Here is an 18,841-nt window from a genome sequence, read left to right on the forward strand (position 1 = left end):
CTTTATCTGGCCCTCTAGATTAGAAGTTAGCAAAGTATAGCGTTCAGATATAATTTTGTGACCATCTGTTTTATTAAAGATATGTTGGAGCATAGCTGTATCTATTTATTTATGTATTACTTATGACTGCTTTTGCATTATAGTAACAGAGTTGAGGGGTTGAAGCAGAGTATCAAATGCAAAATCTAAAATACCTAATATATGACTATAGAAATTTTACCAATTCCTGCTCTAGAAAACATTTGAAAAAATTGGGGTTTTCAGCTTTGAGATTTAATATGCTTCTGGTTTTGATGGGAGCTAAGAATTTCAGATGTTTCAGAGGACAGATGAACTGTGGTGTATGAAATTTCACTAGATTTCTTATCAATAGTCATCTTTTTTATTATAAGGAGAGCTATTTTGGAGGTATATCAAATGTTTTAGGGCATTAAAACTTCAGTTTCTAAATTAATGGCTTGGATTCTTGATTATCTATTTTCCCTATCCTGAAGAAATGCTATCCACCTAAAAATTATTATTTATAATTATAAATTAGTGATGGATTATTATAAGAATCACATTTAAAATCAGGAACAATCCAACAACGTCTTGAGGTCACATTTATACTTGGGATTCTACCTAGTATACTAGGTATTCTACATCATAAGGTCATCTACTATGAAGGTTTGAAAATTTTACCTGACTTATAGGTGAACAGAAGAGAGCTTGCCAGCATTTATTGGATACTGACAGAAAATGTCTTATACCAGAGAAAAATTTTATTTTTCCGGAAAGTATAATTGACAAAATAATCAGTAGTTTTCTAAGTTCCAATTTCCATAGAGCAACAAGAGTGCTAAGTAGTTGTCTTAATGTGTTTTATACTACTATGACAGCATTAGTTGCCAACTAATTAGTTGTAGATACTAATTACTTAGTTGTGCAATGATGACAACAATTTTTAATGAATAAAAATTTTTTGGATCACAGATAAGAAGGCTCAGAAGTTTACTGTCAAGATACACACACACACATATACTTAAAGACATTTTTTCTTCAGTGATAACATGGTAGAAGTCTTTAAACAGTAGAAGGATAAAGGGAACACTTGAGAATATAAGGGAGAAACCACATCTATTGTAACAACATTAGTTCATGAAGGTTTACCCTTGAGAACTAAGCATCTTATGAAGGCACACTCCATTAGTTACTTCGCTTTTGCTATGATCAAATACCTTGATCAATTTAAGGAAGAAAGTTTTTCTTGGCTTACACTCCAAAATGCTAGAGTCAATGATGGTGAGGAAGACCTGGTAGCATGATGAGGACGCTGAGAAATCACATGTCAACTGTACTTAGGGATCAGACAGTATGACCTAGAAATAGGGAAAGGCTATAAACTCTCAAAGTCCAACAGCAGTAAATACTTATTATAGTAAGGCTCCACGCTAAAAGTTCTATATCCTTTCCAAACAGCAACACTAACTAGGGATCAAGTGTTCAAATACACGAAACTATGAGGGGAGGGATGTTTCTCCTTAAAAACCACAAATTTTTTCCCTGGATGCTATTGTTATATCTTAATGTAAAATGCATTTAGGACACCTTTAAATGTCCTCACCATTTTTAATAGTCTAAATACTGTTCAAAAGTCCAAAGTCTATTTTGAGACTCAAGACAGTCTCTCGATTGTGATCCTCTGTAAAATAAATAATGCAAACTTTTAATAAATAATGGCTCAGAAAAAAAACATTAGCATTACAAAAGGGAGGAATTGGAGCATAGTGAAAAAAGACCGGACCAAAACAAGACTGAAACTCTGAAGGGCAAACTTCAAATTGTGTAGTTCCCTGGCTGCTTCTTGGGACTTTAGTGTCAGATGGCTTTAGTTCCTAGGCCACTTTGTTGCTGACAACATATGGTTTTCTTAGGATGGTCCTACTCTCTGTATCTAGCTCTCCTTGACAGATGTCTCATCTTTCTGGCATCTTCAGTATCTTAGTGTATCCATTGAAACCCAGGTCTCACTTTCATAACTTCATGTAGTGGCCTCTGATAAACTTCTAGAAGGAATTCTAGCTGCACCATATATTGCTTGGGTCTTAGTGGCTCTCTGAAACCATGAAGGAAGCATCTATGACTCTTTCCTTATTTCATTGTAGCACTACATAAGAGTAATCAGTAACAATCATCACAGATTCAATGTTATGCATTTCTGACAGCCTGACACCAGTGACATACTTTCTTCAGCAATACTCCTTATCCTAAATGTTCCATAACTTTTCCAAACAGCACCATCAACTTGGGATCATATTTTCAAATAAATGACCTGTGAGGGACATTTTTCATTCAAATCATGACACTCACTTCCCAATATTATCACAGAGATAATTAAAATTTAATATTAAAAGGCTAAAATGTTCTTTGTTCCTCTATGTTCAACTGACTATGGCTTCTCATGCAGGGCCAGCTGTGTTACTGAAACAGATGGTAAAGACTGGAGTAAATAAATTACACCTGTTTGAGACTTGGTATCAGGGCTGCTTTTATCTTAGGAAAAGTAGGCATTGTTGTCTTAAGTAACCTACTTTCTTTTTACATAAATTTCATGTTCCACATATTCTAGTATGATCAGTGTCGTAATCAAGGTAAAGAACAGAAAGCAAATTATCAAATAGAAAGACTGTTTTCTGTTCCAGGAGTGAGTTTGATATCAAATGGTGTGATTGTGATAGTTAATACACTCAAATCTACAGCTATCCCTTCTACCATGAGGACTAGAATATACTTGAATTGTGAATTCCAAAGTATTTCTTTTTCTGTACATACTTCCATGTTTGTGCTGAGTATTAACTATGAAATGTATGACAGCTTTCTGAAGGTTTTTATTGATGCTTTCTGCACCAGTGGCTTGCCCCGTTTGGACAAGGTTATTCCAGACAATTTTGACATTTGCTTGCTTCACTTATTTGTTTCTTCTTGGTTTTCTTTGAGGGATTTATTAATTTCTTACATTTTTTTGTCGTTTCCTCCATTTCTTTAAGGGAGTTTTTAATTTCCTCTCTAAAGGTCTCTGTCATCTTCATAAAGTTACATTTAAAATCAATGTCTTAGGCTTCTTCTGGGTTAGGATGATCAAGTCTTCCTGTTTTGTGACCACTGAGTTCTCATGTTACCATGTTGCTTTTTAGGTTGTTGGATGAATTCTTGTATTGGCACCTACCTACCTACCTACCTACCTACCTACCTACCTACCTACCTCATTTTGTACATGTCTTGCTTCCTAGCAGCTGTCTTGTGTCTCTCAGACTCCTCCCTTCTCTTGTATCTCTTGCTTGAATTTCCTGCCTGGCTCTATCATGCCTTGCCATAGGCTAAAGCAGCTTTATTTATCAACCAACGGAAGCAACGCATATTCACAGTGTGCAGAAAGACCATCCTGCAGCACCAGAGAGTGGGCTGTTGCCAACCATGTTTTTGGGAGATTGTGGAAGTGTTTTGAACTTTAGTCATGGAATGGGTGCTTAAAACATAATGGGGTATTCTGTGGGAACTTGTAAGAGTGTTGAGAGAAATGCAGATGATGGAGGCCTAGCTTGTGAAATTATAGTGGGAAGCAAGGACTTAATCAGGGCCATTTGCGTGAAGTATTTGAATTATAAATCTGTGATTCCTGGCTAACTGAGACTAAAAAAAATAATCTATGATTATTAAGAGTTTGTTACCTTTGAAGTAAAACCATTGCTTTACTGGGTAATTGAGGCTGTTTAGATGGAGCTAAAAAATCCGCTGTGACTTAGAAGAAACAGGCATTATTGAGGCAAAATCTGGGAAATATTTACTCAGTGTCAGCACACAGAAGCTGAGGTCCCGAGTGGGTCAAGGCTGCATCTCAAGATGTTAGGTGAACTTGGTAATACGTCTTCCACATGGTACTGCCACTATGAAATCTGTAAGATTTCAGGGGTCAAGTTGAACAGTTAGGGCTTATTGCTCTGAGCGTTCAGGAGATAGCATCAGTGAAGGTGCAAGCTCAGTCCTAGTAGTTACCCAGCATGATGGAAATGACAGACGACCCATATATCAAAACTGTGGTATGGCTACCAAGGCTAGAAGCAGGTGTGGAGTGGAGCCAGCTAAAGTCCACAGGTAAAATGTGTAAGCTTCAGTTGGAAGAGAATTGAGGCTACTGAAGGTATTTGGAGTCTAAAATATCATGAGGGAGTGGCAGGCATTGCACACTGAGTTTTTATACTGGTGAGGTCTGGTTTTGCTTGCTTTGTTTTTGTGCTCTTCTTTATTCATCTTGCAGTAGAAAAATATTTAATTTGTTTTGGATTTTACAGGAGTCCACAGCTGAGACATTAGATTTTTAAAGAGACATTAGGATTTAGAAGAGAACTTGGATTTTTAAAGTGTTGAAACTTTTAGAGACCATGTGACTTTTGAAGTTATACTATGTGTACTTGGGAAAAACAATAAAAGAAAAATTATGGTCTGATGATGCTATAAGTCTGTGTATCAAGTTGACAAGTCACTTCTGCTTTTTTTTTGTCAACTTTACACATCTTGGGAGAGGGAACTTCAGTTGAGGAATTGTCTTCATTGGATGGAGCTGTGGACATGCTTATATGTTATTTTTTTTTTTTTTTTTTGACTGATGTTTGATGTGGAAGGGCTCATTCCACTGTGTATGGTGTCAGTGCTGGGCTTGTGGTCTTGAGTTGTATTTTAAGGCAAGCTGTGGTTGCCAAGTAAACAGCTTTCTTCCTCTATTCTTGCGTTCCTGCTCTGACTTCCCTTAAGAATGGACTGTGATCAGGATGTGTAAGCCAAATAAACCTTTTCCTCACCAAGTTGATTTTAGTCAATGTTTTATTGTAGCAAAAGAGATATAAGTATGACAGACATGATCTTACACTGTAGATCAGGCTGTTCATAAACTCAAGATCCTCCAGCTTCAACCTTTGAGTACTATAATTATAAATGAGCAGCACCCTTTCTGGCTTCCACTGATTCTGAAAGTTAATGTGTTGAGCCTTTCATTTTTAAGTCCCTTCACCTTAGGATTTTCATTTTTCTATTAATTTCTTATTTTTGTCTTCGTCTTTCTCATTTATATTCAGCTATTTTCCTGTTTTCTCAGAGGTCATTGATCCTTTTGAATTTTCTTTAAAATTCTTAGTTTTTAAAATTCTTTGTAAATTACCTTATTGATATCAATATATTTTGAAGCAATTAACAGAATTATGGATTTTTGGTAGAACCATGTTGCTTATTATTTTTCATATTTTTTGTGTTTTTATGTTGGGAATTACACATCCATTGATATCGGTATGCCTTTAACTTTCAATTGTAGGTCTTCTTCTGGCATGACCTTCTCTTGAGCTTCTCTTTTTTACTGCTTTGTATTGAGCTTAATTGTGTGTGTGTGCGCGCGTGCACGTGCGTGCATGTCAAAGTCAGTTTGCTTTAAGATTTTGTTGAATTTGCTATAAAGAGACTGGCTTAATCTTGCTGTTTTTACCTGCTGAAACTGTAGGTATTTACTACCATACTCAGCTGTGTTTATCTTAATTCTAATTGGATAATGTATTTGCAGTTTTCCCGTGGCTTCTGAGGCATATTTGGTGGGTTCTGACTGTATGCATAGTTTTGGAACCTTGGTTACCTACTTTGTAGGGCTCAGGTGGCTGATAGCTATTTCATAAACAGAAAAGTATAAATTACGTGAGGTTTTTGTAGTTACTCCTTTAGACTTGTTATCACTGTGTAATTTGAAAAACAATGGTAGCAACCTATGCCAGTGTCTGTTACATCTGGGGCAATTGTACCAGTTATGTAATTTTTCCCTCTGTCTTTTTTTTTATACCGAGGTTAATATTTAGTAATCTCTATCTTTTTGCTTACAGTTTGTATCTCCTTAGAGCAGGGGTGTTAACTGTAGGCTTTTGTCTCTCATAACTTTTTGTTTAAGTATCTTTCTAAGTTTTAGCAGATTAACTTGTAAACAGTGTAAGTGCAATTTCTATTAATTGGAATGTGTATATCTGAACATCATAGTGCAAACTTTATGTGTTCAATATGCTTAACACCATTTTGGAAAGTAATAACCAACGTAATTTGAATTACTTAAAAACAAATTAGTTCTAGTAATAATAAAAACAAAAAAAATGGCCCCCAACAAAAAACAAACGCACAAACAAAGGTTTTAAAATAATGACTACAATACCAATGACCCTAGAAAAGAAACTAGAAGGAAAAACACTTTAAATTGCTTATATTAATGGAAATATAATTAAGTATAAGAAGAGAAAAAGGATGAAAATGAGAAAGGACAGAAGAAAATACTCAGTTAATAATAGATATAGCTAGATAAATATTTACAAAAATAGTGAGAGAAACAAAGCAAATCTAAAACAATCAAATATAGAAAATGCAAAGAAAAAATATCAAAACAAACCAGAGGGCCTTTCTCTCCAAGGAATGGGGATATCCTCTCATCTATTTCTATTTATTTATTTTTTCAAATCACCAAATATTGGGGTGGAGGGTAGTAGGACAGTGTAAGGTGTCCCTTCTCAGATCCAGTCAAACTTACCTTCCAGAACCAAGTTATGTTTGCTGTCTTTGTTTCAAGGAAGTTGAAAAGTTTGTAACAATGACTTTCAGTCTCTGTAGTAGAGGAAGAGAGCACAGTGCAATGTCTGCCACAATCTGATAATATTGTTGTGCAGATTCAATGAAATAATCTAAAATTTAAATAATTTTAACATTTTAAATAAATACTTCTATTCAAAATTTAAAGAAATTAGTATTTTAAATAAATACTTTACCCCTCTTTTATCGGGGTAATTTTTAAAATTAGAATTTTTGCCTTTTTTGACTCTTTCTTTTACTTAATTCATTCTCTGTATATAAATCTCACAAAATCCGATATTTTTTATGTCAATTAGCTAATTTTATTGCCTATTTCTTTCTATAAGTTGGTACAAATATATTTAGATCTAAGGAATACATCATTTCCATCCAGCTCTTGTTTTATCTAAGAACTAGAATGGACTGTTTTCAAATCTGGCTATTATTTGTGGTCACATATCCTAACCTTCATGTGTTGAATTTCTATTTTTAGATGGGACATTTTTTGGTGTAGGGTCTCATAAAATCCTGCTTGTTCAGAGTATTACCCAACCCTTCTTGCCATGTTCTGTCCTGTGTTTTCTGGCAGGTGTTTTGAGCACTGCTTGGGAACTCTTTCCTATTGGTGAACTTACTATGGCATTTTCACCCCATTTGAAACCATTAGCTTCAGCAGTGTCAGAGTCTCTTTCTAGTTCTTTCCCATAAAATCTGTTGATTAGCTATGTAAAACTTGGAGGGTTCTAGAGTTGCTATCTAGATTGCTTTGAATAGTATCACCTGTTCCTATTAGAATCAGACAAATTAGGTTTTAATTGACAAAATGGAGAAATAACTTCCATACATTATAGTATATATGATGTGTTTCCTAATAGCTAGGAAGCATTCTTTATGAGTGGTTTTTGTTTTTTTCTGAGGAAGACTATTTTCTCAAAGCTGTATTTGCTCTCAGTGCAAAATCACACAGAGTTACAAAAGGCGACCTGTAGTTAATGAAAAAACAGCAGGGGAGAGGCTTTAGTGGCTGAGCTCTCTTTCTTACTTCAGAGACTCAAAAGTGTTTCTGGATTGACAAAATGACTTCCTGGTCAGATTGAAGCTGATTTCACAGTCATACAGGGAAAATAGCAGGAGGTCCCCGATAAGGTAACCCATGCGATGGCAGTCCCAAATTAGGCTGAATGGTCTAGCTGGAAAGTGAATTGAAAATAGCCAAGTTTTTAGACTATTTGTTCCTGGTTCTAGGCAGAAAGTAGAGGAAGTTAACGTTATAGCTCCTAGTATTTGAAGTTGTTTTATTATTCCTCCTGGTGAATGACAGATGATGTTTAGAAAAGGCCCCAGAAGGTAAATAAATCCTGGAGGTGAGCTAAGAAGAAACATATTTGATTGACGTCTTTAGTTAGGCCAGAGAGAGCTAAGTATCAGAAATTGTCAAAGAATTGGAAAATAAGGAGAGAAACATAGGATTCAGTATGGAGCTAAAGAACACTCTTGGGCATTACTTCTTTATATTTTCAGTTTGATAAAGAAGCTGGTAATTTATAAATTCTGCCATGTTGGGTTAATTAAAAAAAAAAAAACCTCTTCACAAATATGCGTTTTGTTTTGTTTTACTGCCTGTCATCTTTATTTTGTAGACATTGTCCGGAGTGATGTTGCCTTGGATAAACAGAAAGGCTGCAAGATTGCCCAGCATCCTGATATTATGCTGGAGCTCCAGAGAGAGAAGGCAGCTCAGATGCATCTGGTCCTTCTGAAAGAGCAGTTCTCCAATACTTACAGTAATCTCATATTAACAGGTAATAGAACCTTAGAGCATTATTATATATTGATGAACTCTGTGAGTTAGCAAGTTAATGCGTAGGAGATACTAGTGTGACATCCAGATAAGTCCACATCTGCCTGTCTTTACCCACTCTATTGCATTTTAAATGTGATGATTCTTCTCTTCCTACAACAAACATTTCTTGAAGTCTGTAGATACTTTTGGTTTAAAGTTATGGGTGAGTCTCTGTGTTTATTTAAATGATAGAACCAGTGGAAAATTAATGAAGTCTTATGAAAATACAGCTTTCTAAATATGTGCCAATAGATTTGAGAGGGTTACTAAATTTGGAATCTTTTAAAGAAGTAGCTATTTTCTTTTTTCTGCTTATGCCCTTTCTGTGAACTTGGTAAATATGAAAACAATGTGTAAAATGATAATGATCTTCATACAGAACTGAGAATATTCTATTCCTGATAGTGTTTGAAAGTATCTGTGGACTTGATTTTCTTTTTAAGCATAAAGAGGTTTCAGGCTAAACTGGACTTGCCCACATCTATGGTTCTAGAAATAAATATGAGTTAGAACTGCAAAGGAAAATAACATTTTGTAGCACTGCCTACAAACCTTTCTGGTAAACAATATGCAAGGTGCATAATTTGTTAGGCTTTGTAAAGATTTTTCATATGGACTCTACTGTGAGAGTTCTTTAAGGCAAGATGAGCTAACCATCTCAGTTGCCTTCAGTTTCTCGGGAGCATTTAAAGTACACTTGATGATTGTTTTGAATGAACTTTTTAACAAGTCAAAACTGTGTGTTTTTTTTTTTTGTTTATGAATGGTTAAGAATGAAAAAGATGGGGTATCTGACAGTATGAACAGCTCATATTTATTTTTGCGAACTCTGAGTTTGGAAAATTTTAACTTTTTTTACAGGCTTCCTGGCATTTTACCAGGAATTGCTGAGTGGCAACCAAATTGTTTTGCTTTTGTAAAAGCACAAGTCTCTTCCAACTTTTCATCCTGTTCCTGGTGGAAACCCAGTAGCATGAGATGAAACCCAGGTTAAATGTGGCTTTGGTGAGCAGAGAAGTGGATTATGGATTCCATAAGTGTAGGGTGTGTTTTGCTCTTTGATAGGGCATTAAGGAAGGAATACTTAAAAATGATTTATGGCCAATGCATATATTTTCCTAAATTTGCTAGCAAGGCTAAGTTTAAGTTTAGATGTTTGAAAAGAATATGGATTTTTTTCTCCAGATTTCTTTAGTTTATTCCAAAATATGCACAAGTATACGTATTTATATTTTTCCAATTTAGTTATTAAAAATGAAATATTTTTATTCCCCCTTACTCTAACAATTTTAGTATTGTATTAGTGGGGTCATACCCTGTGTTCTTTATTATAGCATACAAAAGACTTTAGAGTAATTCTAACCCTAAACTCCAGATCCAGAGTATGGTTCAAAGGCATATTATCTTTGAAAACACTAGAGTTCTATTGAGTTCAATGGAATCTTTCTAATTCTCAGTAACATAATCCCTTTGGATGTTTATTCACAGTTCAAACTGTTGGAATCAACATTGTCAACTTTTACCCTGACAACTTGCTTACTTTCTACTAAACAAACTTACCCTAGAGAAGAGCCTCTTTCCTGCTCTCACTTCTCCCAAGCAGCTTCAAAGCGTCCTCAGGCATTCTCCACATTTTTCACTCATATGCCTTTGTACAGAGGTGGTACCTTGCAGCAGACAGAGCATTTGGTGTGCCTTGGTTTGTTTACGTGAAAGTTCAAAAGGTTTCAGTTCCAGGTGCTGGGGAGAGATGGAGTCATTTCAGTTTCGTACCAATGGTAAAACTATTTTAATGTCCTTTAACTAAGTCTTTGATTTTACACAGTGTGGTTTTCTAATTGTTATGAAGTTTAATCCTTGATTTCTTATATAAATCTTAAGAACATGGTCTCCAGACAGCTAAACATAATATTTAAACATAACTAAACTAGGTTTTGTAAATATTTCCCTTTTCAGTGATGAATGTATATTGGTAAGGAGGGTGAAGTCGAAGGGGCATGACCACTCAAATGAATTGACTTTCTTTACCAACATATTCTGAACACCTACTTGAGGGCTTCTACTTGGTGATAGTCTACTTATTCTTTCAATAGCTCTGGCATACTCTATGAATTTTTTGCAATGAAAGTACTTAGAAAACCAGGCCACTAAATCTCAGGAAAAGTTAAGTTTCTCTTACCCTCCCATATTATTTACTGACTTTCATGTATATGTTTTGTAGTGTGTAATAATTGCTTTGTGGCAAGTTAATGGTATATATAATAATGATATCTTTGAAAGGTGTAGTATATATTCCAAATTAAAAGTAGATAGCTTATTTGTAAGTGTTCTACCTTTAGCTGATGTGAATATTAACCTTGGTTGAGGTAAGAATTCTCACTTAATAGCCTATTATTTCAACTGATAACTTTTAATCATCTACTCCTTAGATGAGGAAAAATGATAATCTATGTTTGAAGGTATTGTCCATAGACCTTTCAACTCTATTGCTGTCTCAGTTAATGGAAACTAATACAGAAAACTCGACTTTAATGTATTATATTTACCCATTAAATAATATTTTAAATAAACTTATTAATTAATTTATTTATTAATTTATTTGCATACTTTCATTTATGTAAATACTTGTCTGTTTAGTGTGTGTGTGTGTATGTATGTAGGTCAGAGGACAGACAGCTTTCAGTAGTTGGTTCTTTCATTCCACATTGTGAGTCTCTGGGACTGAACTCAGGTAATTAGGCCTGGTAGCAAGTACTTTACCCATTGAGCCATATTGTCATCTTTTTTTCCAATGCTGTCTTAATGTTCTCATTTGAATGATTTACATGTTATTGCAAATACTATGAGCTTTGCTTAGCATTTAGTTAGCTTTAAGTTTATGTTATTGGAAGGTAATAGATACATTCTGATAGGGTTTAAATAGGACTATTTTAAATGGTGAAGCGTTGTGTCCTACAATTTTCATTCATACTTGCTGACATGGATATGTATGACTATGCTGAAGTCTCTTCATCATGGAATAGTCATTGTACATATAACTAAGGGAACAATGAAAGTGCTTAGAGGAGGAAGAATGGAACAGGGAGTCTTTGAGAGAACAAGGATCAACTCTTAACATTTCTTATGCTCTTCTTAATACAGTAGTGCTGTGTAAACTTTTTGACATGCTCTATTATATACTGTGCATTAATCTCAAGACTACTTCTAAGGAATAATATTAATATAGCTTTAAAAAGTTAAAATTTTTTCTTCCTTTCTACCTCTTCCCCCTTAATGGTGTAAAAAGAACATTTGTGATAGATCTTTGTAATAATATGAAAAAAAACCACACAAGTCAAGACAAACAAATAAATATTTTAGAACTTTCATTACAACATTCATTATTGGAAGTCGAGTGTACTTATGTAGCATTCTGAACAATACACAGAGCACAGTGAATGATCCTGTAATGAGTTCAAATATAAACAGTTATTTGTAGTATGATATCACTTAGTTATTTCTCTGCATATGGACAGCTTGAAACCACGTGGCCATTTAAATGGATGACATTACATGTTTTCAGTATTTATGAGGACTTTTCTCATGTATGGGCTGCCAGTTTGTTTTGTGTCTTAATCTTTATTTGTCAGACTCTGAATTAGAGTTTTTTTTTTTCTTTTTGGGTTTCTTGTGTTACTGTAGCAAATGAAAAGAGCAAAAGACCCTATTTCTTTGCTGTGGCCCATTTTGTGAGCATCAGTTGAGCAAAATAGCGCATGTGAGTGGAGTATAGACTCCTGTGCCACATGTCATAATGCCCAGCAGCCTATTTTTAGGTAAGTGTAAGGCTACAATATTCTGTTAACACAAACATTATTTTTGATTTGAATTCTCTTTTTAGCATCTTCTTGATAATTCAAATTTAAAGAGACCTTCCTGTTTTTATTGTTATTTACCAATTGTCTGTGTCATTAACTGGACAATTCTGTGGAAGATTAAAATAATTTCCAACAGTGTTTCTTGATTATAATTACATTTCAAATTTAATTTTACTAATGGTTTAAAGAAACATTTATACTTTCTAAATGACTCCAGTTGATTCTCAACAGAGTGAGTCTAGTTAACTGTTGGTTTGAGATTTTAGGAGATCCACCCCCCTCCTCATTTTACTCATTTGTCTTTTCTTTTTTTTTTTTTTGTCCTTTGGTATTCACTATTTATTTATTCATTCTTTTTTATTGATTTTATTGAGTTATACACTTTTCTCTGTTCCCCTCCCTTCCTCTTCCTCTCTCTTCCCCTTCAACCCTCTTCCATGGTCCCCATGCTCCCAATTTACTCAGGTGATATTGTCTTTTACTACTTTCTGTGTAGATTAGATCCATGTTTGTCTCTCTTAGGGTTATCATTGTTGTCTGGGTTCTCTGGGATTATGATTTGTAGGATGGTTTTCTTTGCATTATGTTTAAAAACCACTTATGAATGAGTACATATGATAATTGTCATTCTGGGTCTGGTTATCTTCCTCAACATGATGTTTTCTAGCTCTGTCTACTTGCCCACAAATTTCAAGATGTCATTATTTTTCTCTGCTGTGTAGTACTCCATCGTGTAAATGTACCCCATTTTCCTCATTTGTTCTTCGGTCAAGGGGCATTTAGGTTGTTTCCAGGTTCTGGCTATGACAAATAATGCTGCTATGAACGTAGTTGAGCACATGTCCTTAAGATGACCACACAACATACCCAAATTTATGGGACATAATGAAAGCAGTGTTAAGAGGAAAGTTAGTAGCATGAAATGTCTACATAAAGAAACTGGAAATATCATTTGTCTTTTCTTAATTTTTCTGCTTGATATGAGTCTGCTATAATTTATGTGCACAAACTGTGTCATTAAACATTCAGTGTTTTCCTCTGTTTGCTTTTTCTTTTTCTTTCTTTTTTTTTTTTTTTGAAATAAGGTTTCTCTGTAACATTGACCCTGTCCTGGAACCAGCTCTTGTAGACCAGGCTGGCCTTGAACTCACAGAGATCTGCCTGCCTCTTACTCCTGGGAGCTGGGATTAAAGGCATTCACCACCACAGCTTGGTTCCTCTGTATACTTGTAGAAGTTTCAGCTCTCTCATTTCCTATGTTCTCTTAGCTCATTCAAACTGATCGTTTATAGCCCCTTTGTCCAATACTATCCCATTTTATGATTACATAAAGGGACAAGGAAACACCTCTTTTGGTGACATTTTGCTTTGTAGAGTATAAAAGAATTTGGCTATCAGTATGAATCCAGGTGTGATGTGGGATTCCCCTCTGTATGCTGTGAATGCCATTAATGAATAAAGAAACTGCTTTGTACCTATAACAGGGCAGAACTTAGCTAGGCGGGGAAAACTAAACTGAATGCTGGAAGAAAGAAGGGCATAGTCAGGGAGAAGCCATGTAGCCCCCCACTGGAGACAGATGCTGGACATAACTTTACCTGGTAATCCACAGCCATGTGGAAATACCCAGATTAATAGATATGGATTAGTTTAAGATATGAGTTAGCCAGAATATGCTTAAGCTATTGGTCAAACATTATTGCAAATAATATAGTATAATATAGTTTCTGTGTCATTATTTTGGGTCTGGGCAGTCAGGAAACTAAATCCACATAAATCCTGAGAAAGCTTAAAAAGGAATCCTAGACACAAAAGATCAGAGTTAATCATGGTTTGGTAGTGACATTTTCTTGGGTGTGCTGTATTTGCAAAAAGCAAGCAGAGGCATGGCTCCCTTAAGAGAAGTTTTCCTGATTCAGTAGTAGCAACAACAACAACAACAAAAAAAAGCCAAAGTTTTGAAATGCCAGCTTTCTGGACCATGCTGCCAGTGCAAACTCTGACTTTTTCTGGAGGTCTGGCTATAGAGCCTTTAAATGGGGTTTGTAAGGAGTGTGTTACAAACTGCTTAATGGCTCAACATAGACCCACTGCATACTTGTAACTGGGGAGGTGTGCTTGGCTCAGAGGCAGTGAATGGACCTTCTCCACCATGTCAGACTGGATGGGACAAGCAGGAAGTGATGTATTTCCCCTAGCAATGGTGCTGCTTAAGTTCATAAGAGGGACTTAGCATTTTAAGAAGTGCTCCTGGACAGTAAAGAATTACAGATACACAATAGGACAGACTCAGACATAAAAGACATCTAAATGAGTCACAGTGTTGGATAAATGTACAAAGGCATGGGAGAGAGAAGAAAAAGGGTATAGAGAGGTATAAAAAGAAGTAAATCATTAAAAATAAATAAAACATAGTCTTTATAGAGACAGAGTATAGATAGTCATAGATTAAAGGAGTAAATAAATATTGAAATGTAATAGAGTAAGAAAAACCACATAACAATGGAGTATACACAGAGAGTCTGGATTATGTGTACTGTACTATTGTGTTTTCTTTTAATTTTTTGACTGCAGAGAGACATTTGATTCTGGGGACTGCTAAACTAAACCAACATATATACTTTAAAGGTATCTTGACTTCAGAATATGAGTCTAAGGATATGTTCTTTTGGAAAAGAGGTTCTTCTTTTGTTTTTACAGAGGATAAGAACCTGTGGAATACTCACAAACTAATGCGGTTTGATTCACCAAGATCCCCTGAAGGGCTGCCATGAACACTCCCTCCCCCCAAATACTTCTCCCAATGAAAAGCCTGTAATCCCAAATATTATCTATAAATGTTTGTTTACATTTAAATGGAGATATGCTATAGAAATTTGCATTGGTATGGATCTTGGTTTATTGGTACAAATTTAACTTTAATTTTGTTATATGTATATTTAAGCTCTTGATTAAGGTATTGTGCTTGTGCAGCTCATTTAAAAATGTAATGTATAATTAAGAAATATAGGTTAATAGATAATCATCTAACATAGTCAAGCTTGTAGTTATGTTAGTTAGATTTTCTAGATGCACAGAGATGTATTGAGGATAGATAGGCATTCTTCAAACCTTTCAAAGTCTACAGAATATGGCATTTAAAATGTTTAAAAACTTGGAACTTTTCATGACAATGAGACACATCTGCTCCTCACAGCCTCAATAACTTCAAGAGGAGGATGGGCATAGAAGAGTCTTCTTAAGGAGTTTTTCAGCTATTTGGGCAAGAAATTGTTCTTGCCTAGACTGCTTCATGGTATGCTGTAAAAACTGGACATGCAGGACCCACAGAGAAATGACTGCTGAAATTGCCTAAAAGTGAAACAATCCTTTGGGGTTCCTGCTTCATGGGAGAATCTGTTAGAAATTCTCCAGGACACAGAAGAAAATAGCTGACAAACTGATGATATAAGCAAAACTGTCTTTGAAATTTCCTGCTTCATGAAAAGGTCTGATTAATACTATGGGCCTGTAGGCTGAAGATAGATGCCCCAACATTACAGAAGAAATGCGGCTGACTGTCCAAGCAGCAATATGTCTCTGTCAAATCTAGAGTTTTGGAAGTTGCTTACAATGTACTTACTGTTTACTTAGGTAATATTATATCATTCTAGAGTCTTTGATGGAGTTGAAGAATTTATAGTTATAATTATTGTTTTCCTTAGATATGATAAAAGATAAAGTATATATAAATATTGTAACTATAATTCTTAATTAATACCTGTTTTGTTATATGTAATTTTACTATGTTAAAGTTAAAACCTTTTTATTTAAATAGAAAAAGGGGGGTGATGTGGGATTCCCCTCTGTATCCTGTGATTTCCATTAATGAATAAAGAAAACTGGCTTGACCTGATAGGGTAGAACAGAGCTAGGTGGGGAAAACTAAACTGAATGCTGGGAGGAAGGAGGCAGAGTCAAGGAGAAGACATGTAGCCCTGCCAGATCCAGATGGAACTTTAGCTGGTAAACCACAGCTACGTGGCAATACACAAATTACTAGAAATGGATTAAATTATGATATAAGTATTAGCCAATAGGAAGCTTGCGCTAATGGACCAAGCAGTATAGTTTCAAATAATATAGTATCTGTGTGGTTATTTTGGGTCTGAGCTGCCAGATAGCTGGGAAACAAACAAGTGGTCAAGTGGCCTCTTTACAACAAATTTACAACACAGGTGGGTATGACTGGAGGCACAGCATGATAAAAACCCTAGATAATAGGTTTTAATATCACTTTTCTTACCCCTCTATGGCATTTATTACCAACTTTATGAAAGAATGTAAGATAATCTTTACATAATACCTTGAAAAGTTATTAGCATTATTTATAATATTTATTTGCATGTTTGTTAATGTAAGAGGGAAATGATTTTCTCATCATAGAAATTTCTTATGCAGGGCTAGAGATGATGTTACATGAATATACATACATCATACATACATGTATATATGAATATAATAGCTTAATAAAATTTTTAAATTGGTCCACTATATGGGAATTCTTTAGAAAGACAGAATCCAGTAGGATAGTCACATATATAAATATTTATGTATATACATATATGTGTATGAGCAATATATATTTACATGTTTAATATATCATACACATGCAAGGAGAATAGTTTATTATGGAAATTTGCTCATGTGATTATAGAGGCTAAGGAGTCCCATGACAGGCTGTCTACAAGTTAAAGGCTTTGTATCTAGGGATACTGGAATGTGTTTTAGTTCAACTCTAAAACTTAAGGACCAAGGAAACCAAAGATGTAGTTCTCAGTTTGAAGCTGAGAAGATGGGAGGGTGGAAAAAGAGGTGGAGACACAAAGAGAGAAGTAGGGGAGATAGGGCAGAGAAATGAGGAAGAAGGCAGATGGGGAGGAAGAGGTTGAAGAAGGAAGAGTAAGAGAGAGGGAGAATGATTTGCTTTGTCTCTGCTTCTTTTGTTGTGTGTCGGTCCCCAGCCAATCTGATGGCATCTACTCTTGTTTAGTGCAGACCCTTCCTCATTGGCTATGGTAACTCTTATGTTTCAGTCTCCTATAGAAACATTGCCATAGATATATCTAGAATTAGTGCTTTACTATTTTCCTAGGTATTTCTTAATCTAGTTAAATTAGCATCTGAAATGAATCATCACACCCTTCATTATATGATAAACTTAAAGAAGTAATTGAGAAGTGAAATCTCTGTATTATCCTACTCTGTAAATATGCTTAAAGTAGTAACAATTAAAACTATTGAAGCATACTTGATGTAAATTTGTGCTTTTGAGGTAAAGTATACATTTATCCAATCTCTCCTAATTCCAAATGGTGGTTTGAGTTTCAGAATAAAAGAATGAAATGAAATTAAAGTTCATTTAAAAATATTTTCAGGATCTTTATCCAGGACAGCATTTCTCAGGTTTGAGAGGGTAAGATTTCTTTATTAAGACCCAAATATTATTTGTGTAATAAAGAGAGTTTGCAGTTGCTCATTTCCTGCATGGGTGGGGAATGAATAATCAAAATAATTTGTTTTAATTTGGAGCAGTATTTAATATCTACACCTTGCATACTACTATTTTCTGTCATCACTCAAATACTATACCATGAAAACTTAGGAGTATTCCATAGTCAGACTTCCTCTTAATGTTTCCATGTCAGTTGTCATCTGTCAATAGTCAAACCCTACTGAGTCTGTTTACTTGGCTCATCTGTAGGCTTTGACTATGAATGTAATCACTGAACTATTGGATCATGAGTATTGGCCCTTATATAATGATACTATATTTATCTTGGTAATATGTTTTCTCTCATTCTTTTGTGATAATTAGGAGCTCTAAGTGCAAGAGAACTGGAAGGATTTGTGTCACTCAAAAATTTCTCTGATAAGTAGTTAAACATGGAAAATTGTGAGCATATAACTCATTTTTTCTAAGACAGATGATCTTTCTGGCCCTTTTATGCTTAGTACAGTGCTTCTCAACTCTACTGGTGCTGCGACCCTTTAATACAGTTCCTCATGCTGTGTTGTTGACCCATAACTGTAATTTTGCTACTGTTATGAATTATAGTGTAAATATCTGTCTTAAGTGACTTCTATGAAAGGATCATTTGACCCCAAAGGATTCAAATACAGGTTGAAAATTGCTAGTTTAATACAAGGAACAACTCTCTCAAAATTCTCATGTTTCTCACTTTATCTAAGGAAGAGTCTTCCTCCAGTAAATTAACTTTTCTCTCTTGTTGTAAAAGTAATGCATATGCATTGAAGAAAACTTGGCAACTCTGTACTAAGAGATAACAGCAAAAATCAGTTCCCTATACTCTGGCTTCTTCATCTGTGTATTCAACCAGCTGAAGATAAAAAAAAATATAAAAAACAAACACCATGGCTGCACTGAACATATAAAGCAATTTTCTTTTTCATTATTCCCTAAACAATACATTGTCATACAACTGTTTACATAGCACTTATATTGTTCCAGAATACTATG

General features: G+C 34.8%; 1 protein-coding gene across 3 annotated transcripts in view; it reads left to right on the plus strand.

Annotated features, from left to right (window-relative positions):
- Hpse2 (heparanase 2 (inactive)) overlaps nt 1-18,841 on the plus strand; it is a 566,360-nt gene that overhangs the window by 80,379 nt on the left and 467,140 nt on the right. For 2 of the 3 annotated variants that reach the window (XM_050149558.1, XM_050149567.1), the window contains exon 3: nt 8,262-8,423. The exons of the other annotated variant lie outside the window; for it this stretch is intronic. In XM_050149558.1, the coding sequence (XP_050005515.1) occupies nt 8,262-8,423 (162 nt within the window). The remainder of the gene's footprint in view (nt 1-8,261; nt 8,424-18,841) is intronic. 3 annotated transcript variants of the gene reach the window in all.

The sequence above is a fragment of the Alexandromys fortis genome, unplaced genomic scaffold (genome assembly GCF_014885135.2).
Source record: "Alexandromys fortis isolate MF-2015 unplaced genomic scaffold, M_Fortis_MF-2015_v1.1 scaffold_16, whole genome shotgun sequence".
Lineage (NCBI taxonomy): Eukaryota > Metazoa > Chordata > Mammalia > Rodentia > Cricetidae > Alexandromys > Alexandromys fortis.